General features: G+C 43.6%; 1 protein-coding gene across 2 annotated transcripts in view; it reads right to left on the reverse strand.

The window, feature by feature from the left end:
* Nucleotides 1-11,763, reverse strand: part of CDYL (chromodomain Y like) — a 218,975-nt gene extending 207,212 nt beyond the window's left edge. For both annotated transcript variants that reach the window (XM_075555251.1, XM_075555250.1), the window contains exon 1: nucleotides 11,338-11,763. In XM_075555251.1, coding sequence (XP_075411366.1) covers nucleotides 11,338-11,361 — 24 coding nt within the window. In that variant the 5' untranslated portion in view covers nucleotides 11,362-11,763. The remainder of the gene's footprint in view (nucleotides 1-11,337) is intronic.
* Between the last annotated feature and the right edge of the window lie 4,650 nt (nucleotides 11,764-16,413).

A 16,413-nucleotide genomic window follows, 5' to 3' on the forward strand; every position in this document is an offset into this window, starting at 1 on the left:
ATTTAAAACCACAATGTATCCCCTTTATTCTGTTCAAATTACTGATCTTTGACCTATATACAGCTTCCACCCCAGCACAATTAAATTAATTGTTCTGATCCACACAGTTGAACACCTCTGCACACTCAATTAACATAAGTAAACATCTTTCCGGTATTCTTTCATCTGGGATCAGCAATGATATTCCTTGATCCACGTGCTCTTCTGAATCTGGAATGAGTTTAAGGCAGTTCTTTGGAGTCCTGCAGCCATCATTTTTCAACTACCTTGAGCAAAATTTTATTTGCATGTAATATTAATGATAGTGTTCAATAAATGCTACATTCTATTACGTCCCTTTCTTTGGATCTGGCACGAATCTGGATCTCTTCAAGTAGCTAGCTCCTAAATTTCTTGGCCTAGGCAAGTGCTGTTATTAGGTGGCAACAAGTCGGTTTCGGGCCACATCAGAATGAACACTGGACAGTCCTGTGCCGTCCTTGCAATGGTTCCTATGCCTGAGCCCATTGGTGCAGCCAGTGTCAATCCATTTCCTTGAGGGCCTTCCTTCCTTTTTCACCGCTCCTCCACTTTCCGAATCATGATAGTGTGCCTCTATACTTACCTCTAAGAAGCACTCTGGTCTTACTTCTTCACAATACAGATCAGTGTGTCCTTTCAGTACCATGCCTGGGTACTTCCAATATTCTTCCCCAGCACCACAATTCAAATGCGTTGATTCTACATTCTTCTTTATTCAATGCTCAATTTTCACATGCAATATCTGACAACGCTTCAAAACTAGCACAAGGCTTTCATAACTTGGAAGCATTGCACATTAGTGAGTGCACCTCAATTGTTGAAAACATCTATTTTGTAAAACAGTTGATCAACCAGTTCTTTTTGATACAGTGACTGTTCATTCTTTCCATCTTTTTTGGTGCTTCCTGCATCATGCAATATTTTGCCAATAAAATCATTCAATAATGCAATTCGGGTCCTTTTTTTTTTTTTTTTGGTCACCAGTTCTTTTAGTGAGACATACTCTTTTTAGGTTTTCTAGCTCCAGGCCTTTTATATTTTGTTATAATACTCTTTTTGTAGTCTCAAGCTTCCCTTTGAAATTTTCTGTTTAACGCTTTTCCTTCATAATTTCTTTCATGTGCTATAGCTACTCTACATTCAAATTCAATTTTTGGAGTCTCTTTTGAAATCAAATCTTGTATTGTCTTTCCTGTATTTTTAATGAATCTTTACTTTCCTTATGTATGATGGTCTTGAAGTCATCTCAATTCCTTTGGTCGTTGATCATTAGTGTTCAATGCATTAAACTTATTCTTGAGATGGTCTCTAAAGGCAGGTGAGATATATTCACGGTCATATTTTGCTTCTTGTGGACATGTTTCAATTTTCTTCAACTTCAACCTGGGGCATGAGCTTTCCATGGTCTGTTTCACAGCTTACCATTGGCACAGCTGACCATGTTTTGGCTGACAGTGAGCTTCTCCACTAGCAAATTCTTCAATTTCCTTATCAATGGCTCACTTCAGTAAAGGTAGACAGATATTATTCTTTCATAGGCAGCACTGTACTCAAGGTAGATCTTGGAATATCTTTTTTGATGGTAAATCTGATGCCATTCCTTTTCAATATGTCATTCCCAGCATAATAAACAGTATTGTGTTAGCGTTATCTAGAGAAACAAAACCTAAATGCTAATACTTTTATATATATTTATACAGATAGGTGAATATATGTATTAGTCTGGGTAATTAAGAGAAACAAATCCACAGAAACTCATGTATGAGTTTTATATATAGGTTAATGGTGCATCAAGAAAACATCCCAACCCAGTGCTGCCCAAGCCCACAAGTCCAACATTAACCCATTAACCCATATGTCCAACACCAATCCACAAAGTCCTCCTCCATCAAACAAAACAGACGCAATGATGCCAACTGCAGGAGGAAAGCTGAGTCAGTGAATGCATACGCACATCAGCGCTGGCAGGGGTCTCCACACGGCTGCTCCAGCACCCAGGGCTGCATCAGGGTAGGTTCATGTGGCTTCTCCTTGGGGGTGTCTTGCAAGGAGTCAGCCTTGCAAACTGAAGCTGGGAACTGCTAAGGCAGCTGCACCCTGGTGCGATCATCACAAAGCAAGAAACCTGAGAACTAGGTGAGGCTCACCAAGCCATTTATCCCTCCACCCTTTAATTAATCCCACATATGTTTATCGGCCAGGTTGGCACAATAAACTAACTCAATATATAACATAAGAAATAAAGTAAATTATAATGCAGTACAAATGGCTCAGTGCAACTCACTCCTGTGAGACAGTTGTGAGACAATAACAATCCTTCAAGTCTTGAGGACTGCTGGGTAGTCCTCTGTAGAGCAATTCAGGCTATCCGGGCACAGGCAGCAAACAGCAAGGCAGGTCACCAACAGTCAGCCAGATGACAGGGTCTGACAGTACCCAGCTCAAGAGATCTAAATTCCAATGGTGTGCCAAAGTAGGTCTTGAAGGGACCTCAAATTACAGCGACACAATCCACGGGTTAGGTGTCCCACAGGTAGTATAGCTTGCAAATTGAGGCAAAGAACAAGCAAGGCAGCCACATACTGGTCAGATGATCAAAGAGCAAGAGTCAAGAAAGGCGAGGCTTGCTGAGCCATTTATCTCTCTGCCCTTCAATTAATCCCACGTTTATTGGCCAAGTTGGCACAATAAACTAACTACCTAAAGTCTGATTCAAAATGACCTATTCAAAATGGTCAATACTGGTCCGTTTCAGCACACTAGTGACTAGGGTTATCAGTCTTTATTAGCTCCATTTCATTTCTGAAGACAATCACAAAAGGACAAATATTATGTGACACTCCCCCCCCCCACAAATATAGAAAAAGGCAAGAACAGGCAAATGTGGAGAAACCAAAATCAGGAGCTATTAGGAGTGTAAGATCCAGATGATGGGGTATTTATGATATGGAGTACCAAGTTTTGGTTTATTGTGACAGGAGAATCACATTGATTATACACATAGAATTACACCATAGATTAACAGCAGTCTAAATGGAGTCTTGTTGGCACTGAGTTGATTCACACATATAACAATCCTGTAAGACAGAACAAAATTGCCCCATAGGGCTCCCAAGATTGTTATCTTTATGGGAGCAAATTGCCATGTCTTTTCCCCATGGAATCACTGACAAGTTCAAAACACCAACCCTTCAACAAGCTATCTAACGTTTTAATAAAATTGTACCACTAGGCAGGTAGAGAGGTGTAAATGAGACATGAGACACAGGTAGAAAAGACAATATTCAATTTGGTTGTTCTTGATGCAGAGTTAGGAAAGGTCAAGAATGCTACAGTATTCATGAAACCCAGTAATTTAGAAGCAAATCTTAGTTAAGATTATATTTTACAATGACATGAATTCCTCGTAACAACTGCCCCATAAAGGTGAAAACCACTGCACATAGCTCTTAAGCTACTTGGGTATCTTAGGTAGCTGGTACTTTCTTCAATTGTTAAGAGTTCAGGCCACTGGAATTACCTGTAGTGGGTAGGGCTGCCAGGGCTGGGGAACTAAAGGTAAAGCTAGCCAAGGAATAAAGACTATAGTATGGAGGGCAATTCTGAGGACACCTTGTCTGTACCTGTCCTCCAGAGCTTTTCCAGTGCCGGGGCCTGCTACTAGGAAATAATTACAAAAGGCCATCTAGATAGAGTAGCATGACTTTGCTACCCTGTGATAAAGTGTAAAACAAGAATGCCAGGCTCAGCTATGGGGCAGGAAGGGCTCCAAGGAACACTGGTCCCTGTAATTCTAGCTCAGCTTCACTTCGTCTTGAGGGATGATGCCTGCGCCTTACACATGAAGAAGTGCAATTACCTTTCTCCCTGAAGGAGTGTAAGGGGGAGTGATAAATCAGATGTGATACGGTGCTGGATGCTAGCAAAGTAGACACATTCCAAGAAAAATGAGTTATCCATCAATAAGAATTAAACACTCTCATGGTGCTGAAAGATGGGGGTAATGCACAAAAAAGATGAGGAATTTCCTACCAATCAGATCGAAGTCAAGTTTCTACGGAAATCACCCAGTAGAATCATTGGTTCAAGGTAACAAAATGGAACAAGATGCCCACTCCCAAGGAAAATAAAGAGTTCTAGGTCACATTAACATCCTTACTTATTCCAAGTCTTCTTCTCAAACCTCTAACAGCATTCTTCTTCAAGGGGAAAGCAGTCTCACTAGTGAGAAGACTGAAATAATTAAGCACACTACAGGCTTGTCCCTCTATGGCAAAGATGGCTCTGTGGAAACCTGTAATCCCAAGACAAGAACCCTTGGGTTTTCTCTTTCTTGCAGGGTAGTCACTTGAAGAGACTTACATTCTGGAACAATTATTCTTCCACTTCTACCTTCCATGCCACGGCTTTTGGTCTTTTTATCTCTCAGGTCATCTTTTTACTAAAGGTAAGGGCAAGGCATACTATAAATCTACACAACTCACAACCACCATCTTTTTCTGTTGATTTCTATCTCATTCTTGAACACTCAAATTCTTCCTGCTGAGGTATGTATGGACGTATACTTTGACAAAATCTTACATACAATTCAACAGTTCAATTACATCATGAGTTGTACAATCATTACCACAATCAATTTTGGAACATTATCATCTTTCTTGTATTCATTGTGTTAGCTCCCCAACTTCCCGATATACTCCCATGAAACCATTAGAACAGTTACCGTCTCTATAAATTGACCTATCCTGTATTTCTCATAAAGACATACACCCAAAAAACTAAAAGTAAAACAAAGAACCTCAATCAGAAAAAAAAAGAAAATATTTTAAAAATAAACAAATTTAAAATGGTCACTAGGAAGATCAAATGGCAAGGTGTTAAATTTTATCCTGACTATATCTGCAACAATCTACTTTTCAATGTACTTCGCATGCCAGCTAGGGTATGCGCACATCCCTGGTCTGTGGTCAGAGCGGATTCACCAGGGGCTTAATCTACATTTTATTTCACATTCACTTTTTTAAACTGAAACAATTTTTAAATGGGTCAAAGAGAGATCGAATGATACTACATTTTAACCTAACTATATGAAGGGGTATCATTAAAAGGGGGGGGGCATTTCTGGAGCTGGGTGGAGCTCTGTTAGTGCACATTTTTCCCACTAGGCAGCATCAAGCAACTCACTCTGAGTTAGTGAACCTAGTGGCGTCACCTGGAAAGGTTCTCTCTGGTAAACAGTGAATTTTTTCGTATAGCAGTTTTGCTCAAACCCCGTATTTTGTGATGGCTGATTTAAGAGAACAGCGTGCACCAGTGAAACTTTATTTCCTGCTCAGGAAAAATGCCACAGAAACTGTTATGATGTTGAACACAGCTTACAAGGATAGCACTACAGCAAACACTCAAGTGTACAAATGGTTTTGCTTCAAAAAAGGTGAAATGTTAATTGATGCCAAACCGCACTCTGGAGGTTCGTCAACTTCCTTAACAGACAAAAAAGTTGACTCAGTGTATTTGGAATTTGTTCCACCAGGTCAATCAATTATTCAGAGTTTCTAGTTAAGAGGTTCTAAAATGATTTTGTGATGGTGGCAACAAAAAAAAAAGCCTGATCTGTGGCAGACAGACTGGTTTTGTCACCATGACCAATGACCTGCTCACACACCATCTCAGTGTGCCAGTTTTTGAGAAATACAGCATGCCTCTCTTGATCCACGCACCTGACTCAACTTACCTTGCTCCATGAGACTCTTGTGTCTGCGAATGAAGAGGGACATGAAAGGCTAGCGATTTCACAACATAGAAGAGATGAAGAAAAAAACAAGGGAGGGGCTGGGTTTGAAAAATGTTTCCGAGAATGGAATCACAGATTTGACAAATGTATTAACGGTAAGAGAGTTCTTTGAAGGTGATAGGGTTGTGTTGTAAAAAAATGTAAATATAGCTTTGGGGGAAGGATTCCCATTTGGGGGGTATCCCCTCATAGCTACCATAATTGACTTTACAATGCTCTCCATCTGATACCAAGGCTATTCAGATCCCTCCATTGTGGTCAGAGAGGATTCATCAGAGGTTTAATCTTTGTGCGGAACCTACAAATGGATTCTGGGCTTCCACTATTGTCCATCGCCTTCTACAAACCAGGGGTTCACAATATGATCTGATACCATTCACTCCTTACGATCTGGATTATATTATTTACAATCCGTGGATCACACAGGATAAGGTGCTTCTTAATCAGGACCTAGTTGATACCTCAATAAAACCTTACAGCACGATCTTTAAACTTACTCTATATTAAGGTGACCAGATTTTAACACTGGTAAAGCAGGACATCAGCGGAACACCATTGATAAAACTCATATCCTGGCGAAACAGCCACAAGACAGCTGAAACCCGTATACCCTAGCTTGCCGTGCATTCTTTCCAAAAATCGGGACTTTTTTAAAACGCCACAGGACACAGGGAAAATTGGCAAAAATCGGGACTGACCCGCCAAAAGCTGGACATCTGGTCACCTTACATACTTCTATGTTTAAGGCAGGATTGTTTCCCTGAGGGAATACACACTGAGGTATGTATCTACAATTTAATCAAAACATTTCCAAAAGGCTTCTTGATGAACATGATCTAGTGGTCTTGGATCCTGTCATGTAAAATAACTCTGGAAGAAAAGTTACCCATATGTATACTCTGAAGAGCAACGCAAATTATGTTCTAGCTAGAACCTCGCCCAAATACACACACACACACACACACACAGATTTCCATCCTTTAAAATGGGACAAAATACTCATTTACTTCATACATGAGGGAAGTTAGAGGGCTAAGAGAGTTCAGAGACCTATTATGCTTGCTACCCCTGGGAGGACTGAACTGCAACACTTCAGATACCCGGAATGTCTGGCTTTCTTTTTAAGTCTAGAGCAGCCTCAACCTGTGGGTTGCAACCCCTTTGGAGGTTGAACAACCCTTTCACAGGCATTACCCGATTCATAACAGTAGCAAAATCACAATTATGAAGTAGCAACGAAAGTAATTTTATGATTGGGGGCTCACTACAACATGACCAACTGTACTAAAGGGTTGCCGCATTAGGAAGGTTGAAACCCACGGGTCTAGAGCCAAGACACTACTTGGAAGGCCCCTAACTTCTCCTTACTCCACACCTGCCCCACCCCTCAGTGTAGACTTCAGTTCCAGAACAGACTAGGATAGTTGAACTTCTAAGGCAACAGTTGACAAACTATGGTCTACCGGCCAAAAACAGCCAGCCCGCTGCCTGTTTTGAATGGAGCACAAAAGCTAATAACAGCTTTTACATTTTATATGACTGACGGGGGGGAAAAGAGTATCTCATGCTACATAAAAATAATAGGAAATCCTAATCTTATGATCCATTAGCAATTACAAATATACAAATTTATATAGAGATCGCCACTGGCTGCTTCTGCACTGCAACAGCAGAGCTGAACTGATCCAACAGTCTGCAAAGGGAAAGACTTTCCATCTGGCCCTTTTTATAAAGTTTGTCAACTCTTAACCTACAGCAAGGTACCAGTAAGTATGATGGAAGGTTTCTGGAACAGGCAATGTCCAAAAAGTAATCCAAAATCAAACACATATATGACACCCAGGACAGGTAGATCTATAGAGCCTAACTGGATAGGGGAGTGGTAGAGGAGAACAGGGTGGGAGCAGAGCTAGCAACAAAGTGTGAGAAGAAAATGTTCTGAAAATGATTGTGGTGGTGACCGCACATATCTTCTTAATATGACCGAATGATTCAATTGTATGCTCCGTGAAGTAGATGCCAATAAAACTTTTTTTTTTATTTCTCGGACAAAAAGGGGTCATCGGTGGAAGAAGCTCAAGCCACTCTGCTATGGCGTGTTTAACTATGCCACATCAACCCTGTCTTCTATTTCAAGCTGCTGCAGATGCAGTGATCCTAGTCTATCCTTCACCTAACAATTGATAGCTGCTGAAGCTCTCTGAATTTGGTAGAAGGATGCCCAATCTACTCCAAACCCTTTCTTTTTAAACTTCACAGTAACTATGTAAGCCTTTAGCTAAGCACCTATTACCATAAGAGGAACCCTGGTGGGACTGTTGGGCAAGGACTAATCTGCTAACCCCAAGGTTGGCTATAGAATAATAATAACAACTTATAACAATAACAAGGACTCCTGCTGGGAAGGGAGGGGAGGGAAGGGATAAAGGGGAGCTGACAACAAAGAGTTCAAGTAGTAAGAAAATGTTTTGAACCTGATTGTAGTAGCAATTGTACAACTATGCTTGATTTATTTGAATGGGATGTTATGATATCTATAGGAGTTCCCGGTAAAATTATTTAACAAGACCAAAAACCACCCAAGCACGCCATGGGAGAAAGACGAATCTACCTGCAATCATAAAGTTACAGCCTTGGATACGTTATGGAGGGTCGCAAAAAGTAGAAATGGGGTGGATGGCAGTGGGTTTGGAAGCTTGGTTTTGTTTGTTTTGGGGGGTAGGTGTAAGGGTATTAACATATACCAAGCACCAGCCTAAATTTTGGGGGTCTCATTTCATTTTCAGTGAAAAAAATAAAGCTTTATTAGCTAGGTAACTTGTCCAACTTACTAATGCAAAGCTTTATGACATGATTTCAAAGCAGTCAAGACTTGGCACCTTAATCAGTTGTCAACTATCCCTTCTAAAATTGTAAAGCTTGAGGCTAAACATTATATGAAACTACCATCTTGATTTAGGCAGAAGTAAACAAAAAAGGCAACTAATGTGCCCTGACCTGGCCACTAAGCAACAATATCTTAGTATTCTACCTAACCTTGTTGAACAGCTGGTTCACACTGCAATGTTCATTTATAATAATGTACCATTTCTGCCTTGCAAATAATACTGTCTTGATTACAACAATAAAATTCTGTATCTTTAGAAACAAAACCAGACCACAGAGAGGCATTTTGGATCAGTTAAAATACAATAATAACTACCCATTTACCGAGTGCTATGGGAATTATATTGTATGCTTTAAGTATTTTCTCATTTAAACTTCTCAGTTCTATGAAGTAATCAGCCCCATTTTAAAGACGGGGCAACTGATTTCTTGAGGAAATTTACCTAAAATAACATCTAGAATTAAAATATTAGTTTTTCCTACTCCAAATCCAGCCTCTCACCAGTATGTAAGACTTGCACCTATTAACATTTAATCATATCGTCACAATGTTGCCTACATGATAGGTTAGAAAACTTATCCTAAAAAATAACGGCCACTATATTTATTACTATTACCTTATCAATACTTTCAAAGTTTTTCAAAATAGAACTCAAAATCAAAAGTTCAATTGTGAAAATGCATTTTTCTTTGCAATGTACTTATTTCTTCCCCACCAGGCACTAATTCACTATATTACTTACTATTACCCCAATAATACTTTCATTATAGTTTTTCAAAATTGAATTCATCATACAAAATTCTGTTGTAAAGATGAACTTTTTTCTTTGTAATGTGCTTAATCTTCTTCACTTGGCACTGCTCTCTGAGGGCATGAACCATTCTCATAGCTCCCTATCTCTAGGTGGTACTTCTGTATGGCAAGCATTTCATAAACACACTTAATGAACACAAACTTAAAATATCACTTATACATCCTGCAAGGAAAGAAATGAGTAGATAGCCTGAAGACTTAGTTAGAATAAGCAAAGAGAGCTCGTGTGTATGTAGCTCACAATATACTACTGTTAAGTATATTGTCTTCATAATAATTTTAAATACATGTAGTCTATAACTTGTATACAATGCAACTTTCAGTCAAACACAAATGGCACTTTCACTAATTATGTATTTATAATCACAGAAGCAGGGCGTGAATATTCAAAATACTAAACTGTCAAAAAACGATCTAAGGTAGAAAGTGAACTTCCCTTCATTCAATCATGCTATGTATTTCCCCAACTAAATGACTCTGCCTGGGAGACTTCATGGCCTCTACGCACGGGCTCTCCCCCATACACTTTTCTCATTGTACAAGACAAACTAACTGCCCTTTTGCAGCCCCAGACCTAGTACAGTTTTCTTGACTACAGACGAATACAGATAATGTGTAAAATGGAACAATGTCAGTGCCAGCTAAGGTACACTGACCCACTCAAGGAAAGGAGGGAGGGACAACCAGCTTACCATGACAGGAATTCTACAGAAGACAGCATCCTTCTGAGAAAACATTCCAAAACATTTTTCTTAAGAAGCAGCAGAAAGCTGCTAGAAGACTGCAACTGTTGGCAAAATAGCTCCATTGTACACCAAGAGCAAAAATACACCCAGAAAGAGAAGACATCGCAGAGCAATCACCCAGTTCACAAGGCGAAGGCCACTTGTTACAGACCTTCCTTAGGTCTCTAACACCGGGTCCCTAACCACTCCGCAAAGTCTACAGTGTCCAGAAGTTTTAAGTCTCTTTCGAAGATGTATTTATAATTATATATGAAACAGAACCATTATCCAAAAGGAAAGACTGCCTTCCCGCTTGTGTTCTGTCTTCCCAGACGTCTACTTTGAAATTCCCGAAGTTAAATCGGGGTACAAAAATGTCTAAAGATCCAAACTGACCACCATAGCTGAAGCTGGCTAGCCCATCACCCCACAACTTATAGTTCTGAGTGTGTCCTGTCTCACTAACAACGCTGTGGCGCTAATGAATGGCGGTGTATTGGCGTTCAATTTTAAATTTTTCCTGGCTCTGGCCACCCTGCTAACCTCATTGGGGAGGGTGGTCAATGTGGAGAGTTTTCGGGGAGCAGTTCGCATCACTTTGGCCAGCAGCAGAGTCCAGAGACAGCGGCGCTCCATCGAGCTCGCGCTGCCCACCTCCATCCAAATCAGGACCCTCCAAAAAACACTTCCAACGAAACCCACAGGAGAGCCTCCATCACGCCGCCCACAGGCCCCGCCAGGGGCCTCAACCCCGCGACTCGCACACCCAGCGCACTTTGGGCACCTTCGGAGCAAGTCACTTCCGTGAACGCTACTTTCCCACCACGGGAGCCCCCCAGCCCGAGAGTCCCACAACTCGGCGGCGCGGCGTCCCCGCCCCCACCGCCCGCGCGCCCGCCCGCCGGCTCCCCGGAGCGCGTGGCTGCCATCGGCCTGCGCCCGGCCGGGTCGCCGCGCACACATTTCCGTCCAGCAAACTGCGGCCGCGAGGGGGAGGGGTGGCAGCGACGCGCCGGGCCGTCGGGCCGGAGCGCCGGCTCTCGGGCGGGGAGGGGCTGCGCGACGGCGGGGGTCCGCGGAGGGGGAGGGGGAGGTACCTCGTACAGCTCCTCAGAAGCCATGGTGGGCGGGCGGGCGGCCCCGGGACGAGAGGAGCGGAGGGCCGGGGGCCGGCGAGGGGCGGCCCCGACGCGTAGCGGACACTTTGTTTCAGTTGGGCTCGGCGTGGCCTGCGCTTCCTGCTCCCTCTCGCTGCGCTCCCGGCGCCCTGCACGGACGAGCACTCACACTCCGAGGCCGGTGCGGGATGGCGCGGCGGCGCGGCCGGGCTCGTGCGCAAGAGCAGCTGCGCAACGCGCCCCCTTGCCGCGCTCACTCCCCGGCGGGCTGGCGCGGGCTCGGTCGCATCGCTCCCGCGGGCCGGGCGAGACGGAGGCGCGGCGGCGGCGGCACGGCAGCTCCCCTCGCCGGCGTAGTGCAAGAAGCTTCCTACTTGCGACCGAAAGCCCTGCTTCGGCTACTGAGCATGCCCAGTGCGGCCGCCGATTGCGCTCCGGCTCTCCGGGTTTTCGGGCCGGCCGCGCGGGCGGGGCGGGCGAGGGAGGCCGCCGGAGCAGTGGGTCGGCTCTGGTCCGGTGGGCGGGCGCGGCACAGGAAGGGGCGGGGCCGCGGGGGGAGGGGCGCAGGGGGCGGGGCCGGGCCGCGCACCCCTTCAGATTTCGCCCGAGGCTGGCGCGCCCTGGCCACCTCGACGGGGCCGCCCGCGGCAGGACGCGCAGGTTGCGCTGGGCCCCGTGGGGCGTGGGGGCGCGAAGGGGCACGCCCGGTACCGCGTGCCCAGAAACTCCCGGGCCAGTGCACTTTCCTGCCCGACGGTCGCGCTCTCGTGGACTGGCGCCGGGCACGGGCCTCGCACCCGGGAGAGCCGCTTCCCCGCGGTGCCCGCCACCGGAGCCCCGAGCCGAGCGCAGGGTACGCCCGTGGGCAGAGCTCTCGCCGGCCCCACACGTGTGCTCCCACCTCGTGAGCGCCGAGGAGGAGGGCCGGGGCACGGAATTTGCGCTCGGAGGGAGTCTCCCTTGGAAGAGGTCAAGTTGTCTGGGGGGTTACTATAGGTCGGAAAGGCGTGCGCGCTACTCCTGCCATCGTGTCGCAGGGGAGAGGGGCCCTGGGGACAAGCCCGCGTGGCGCGCTCCCAGAGCGGACGCGCAGGAGCACGGCGTCTCCATAAAGGGCCCTACTGCTGGCCACGTACCCACACGGTGGGCACCTCCGATCCTTGCTGCTAAAATGCGGCGCTACACAACACTTCGGAGACATTTTCACATCCTCCCCCAACCCGCGCACCTGGAAACCATCACGGTATCCTATGGTTCTCCCGCCCATCTTCTTATTCCACCCCATTCCAGGTACTTGAGGTCGCTCTGGTTCCTAACCAACCGTCCTGTGGCCAGGTTGCCCTCCACCAGTCTTCTTTCTAAAACCAAAGCCATTGTGTCCCGAGTTTACATTTTCACAACAAGGTTCTCCGTGGAACCTGTAGTGTACTCCACCCTAATCTGGTCCATTAACAATCACAAAGCTTGTCCTGCCAGTCACTGCCCAAGTAAGTCTCCATACATTCTGTGCCTGGAATTGCTTCTTTTTAGTCTTAACACCCAGCTGCAGCGTCACTTCAAAAGCATGTTTTTGTTAGGTGTTGATGAGTTAGTTCCTATTCATAGCAACCCTACGGATGAACCCAACACAAAGCTCAGCCTGGTCCCATGCCATCTCCACTGGTGTTTGTGCTTTAGGCCATTGTTGCAGCCACTGTGGCTATCCATCTTGTGTGCCCTTTTCCTTGCTCCTCTATCAAGTAAAATGTCCTTGTCTGGGACTTGGTATCTCCTGATAACATGCCCAAAATATGTAGCCTTTCAGAATTCAACAGGAGTAACAACGTCAGTTACTCCCTCGCCACAGCTTCCCACACACCCGAAGCACCATTTATTTACATGGATCCTTAATCCTGATGACCTGGATTGTTTTTATTGCTATGATTAATAGTCAACATTAAAAGAGTTACTACTCTGAAGAGGTTCCCTACACAACAGCAGCAAGCCATTCTAAACTCAGCTCAGATACCCCTCTCTTGCAACATTTAAATGGTCTCCATCTTCACTGAGAACACCAGCTGAAAAAACCAATGTGGAGAAAGACTAAAAAGTCGAGCATATTTTTAGTGGTTCACATTTCCCCTCTGTACTATGCTCTCCTTTCAGCCTTCTTCCGAAACACCTGAGTACTGTAAAATTAGTGAATACTATTTATGTATATATTTTACCTTATTAGCTCATTTTGTCTTTTAAGTAAATTCCTTCTCCCCATAATTTTCTTTATTAACAATATGTTATCAGTGCTTGTTATCCAAAGTAAATATATCCAAAATTACTTAGTAGGTTTTGAGTTTATATCACCTTTTATGAAATATTAAAGTTTTTGCAGCAATTACCATGACCACGTGTATGGGTCCTGTGAATGTACTCAGTGAATTGGAAATAAAAATGAAAGCATATCCCCCACACATCAGGAAGATACCTTCACTGAACCAAAAATATATGGCATACAAGGGTATGTACTAATAAAATATAGAAATCATAAAGATCATAGACGTGGTTAACACAAGAGATGGCATACACAGATGATTAATATATACAACTACAAGCAATAAGCTTCATCCCTTATGATCCCAGAGCAAACGATGGAGAAAACTCTATTTATTACTCTTCCCAAAAGACCCAAACGGATTATCCACAGTTCCACTCAAGATAACACTTCTCAAATTGGGAATGAGAGCCATTGGCTGACTCAGGAGAACTACGCACTCCACTAAGAAACCCTCCCTTTCTAACTAGCCAAACTAGTTGGCATTTCTTCCGTTCTCCCAGGAATCTATATTTGAATAATGCCAAGGCCGTCTATGGGAACTGGGTAAAGGGTGTTTGTGGGGGTGGATGACTAGAAAGACAAAAGATATCTGAGCCCCAAGATTCTGAATTTAAGGCATTTTTATTGTTGTTGTTGTTTAGGGTGGGCGGGAGTGAAAAGCACTCAGTAATGATTCCCACTATGAGTTTTTGATTCCTCAAAGCATAATCTTGGTTTTGTAATCATAGTTTGCTATCTAGTCAATTTCACTCATCTCGAGCTTGTGTGTAGAACTGACTGCTCCACAAAGTCTTCAAGACAGTGTCCATTCATAAGTAGATCACTAGGACTATCTCCCAAGGCATCTCTGGGTGAGTTTAAACCTTGTGTCTAGTGGTAAGCAAGCATTACCACCACCTTGATGAGAAAAATTAACACAGTAGCTGCATTGTGGGATTGAACATGAAAACAAATGTGAGGAGCCGGACCAGGCAGTGTTTCATTCTGCTGTACATTGGGTGTTATAAATCAGAGCAGACTCAACAGTGCCTGACAGCAGGAAAACATGTACCCATGTGCCCAACCCATGGCTATGCCTTAGCAACCCAATGCGACACAGCAGAACTGCTGTATGGGGTTTCTAGGCTATAATTCTGCAAGTAAAATTTTGCTGAAGATGATTCAAATAGGGTTGCAGCAGTACAGCAACAGAAAACTGCAAGAAATTCAAGTGAATTTAGAAGACATGGAACAAAGGATGACATTGCTGATGTAGAATGGAACTTGACTGAAACAGAATGCTAGAAAGGTATTTACTAGAAATGTATTGTCCATGCAAAGACATTGGATCGTGTTGGAAATAAAGAAATAAGCATTGTGCAGGAGGGGAATTCCAGAACATTTAATTATGCCCATGCAGAAGCTGTCCATAGACTATGAAGAGGCAGTTGTTCAAACAAAACCAAGGGAATACTGCATGGTTTCAAACCAAGAAAGTCTGCATCCTTTCACTATTCTTATTCAATCTGTATGCTCAGCAAATAATCTGAGAAGCTGGGTTATACGAAGAAAAACACGACTTCGGGTTGAAGGAAAATTTATTGTAGATAATACAACCTTGCTTGGTGAAAGCAAAGAGGACTTGAAGTACTTGCTAATGAAGATCAAAGACTACAGCCATCAGAATGGATTACTTCTCAAAATAAAGAAAGCAAAAATCTTCATAAGTGGAACAATGAGCAACATGATGGTAAACAGAGAAAAATAATGAAATTGTCAGGGATTTTCTTTTACTTGGATTCACAGTGCCCTTGAAAACAGCAGTCAAGAAATCAAACCCCTTGGAAGCTGTACTCAATCATAAAAGGTATTGCATTGGGTATACCTGCTACCAAAGACTAACTTATTAAATAAGCAAACATATCACTTTGGGGATTAAAGTGCACCTGAAACAAGACATGGCTTTTTCAGTCATATGCAAGTGAAAGTTGGGCAATGAACAAGGAAGACCGGAGAAGAAATGATGCCTTGAATTACAGGGTTGGCAAAGAACATTGAATATATCATGGACTGCCAGAATAACAAACAAATCTGTCCTGGAAGAAGTACAGCCAGAATGCTCCTTAGAAGCAAGGATGGCAAGACTTCATCTCACGTACTTTGGACGAACCAGTCCCTAAAAAAGGAAATCATGCTTCGTAAAGTAGAAGGGGTATTAGAGCTTTCAGGCTGAGCACTAGAATTTTGGAAGGCTATGGGTTACAGTGGGAGCCCTAAATCCATTTGGAGTTTTTGTATAAACTCAGTCTCCATTGAGCTCTTTCTGACCATAGGCCAGCAATGTAAATCCAGCCTAGGGAAGGGAAGTCTTGCCCTCAGTACTTTGCATAGGCATGCCCTTGTAGAAAATTGTATACTAGGGTCTCACAGTCATGAATCAAAGCAAGATGGTCAAAGGGCCCTGAATAAATCTTGTGAATTTTTAAAATTGGCAATACCATATCTATTTCATTCAAGGTCCCTTTCCTGCTGAGGTACTTACATTCTTGACTATGAAAAATGACTGCCTGGAAGCATGACTTTATAAAGATTTCCCTTTCTTTATAACTTAGCCACGTGGCTGTGAATCCTTTGGACATCATTATGGTCCTATGCTGATGGTCTCTCTCATCCAATGATTCATTTTTTTCTCTGTCTTGTCTCTGTATTATTGAAGACTTACTAACGGGCTTTATGTCTGAATTTAGGGTCTTTTTCCCCCTTGG

The sequence above is a fragment of the Tenrec ecaudatus genome, chromosome 7 (genome assembly GCF_050624435.1).
Source record: "Tenrec ecaudatus isolate mTenEca1 chromosome 7, mTenEca1.hap1, whole genome shotgun sequence".
Classification (NCBI taxonomy): domain Eukaryota; kingdom Metazoa; phylum Chordata; class Mammalia; order Afrosoricida; family Tenrecidae; genus Tenrec; species Tenrec ecaudatus.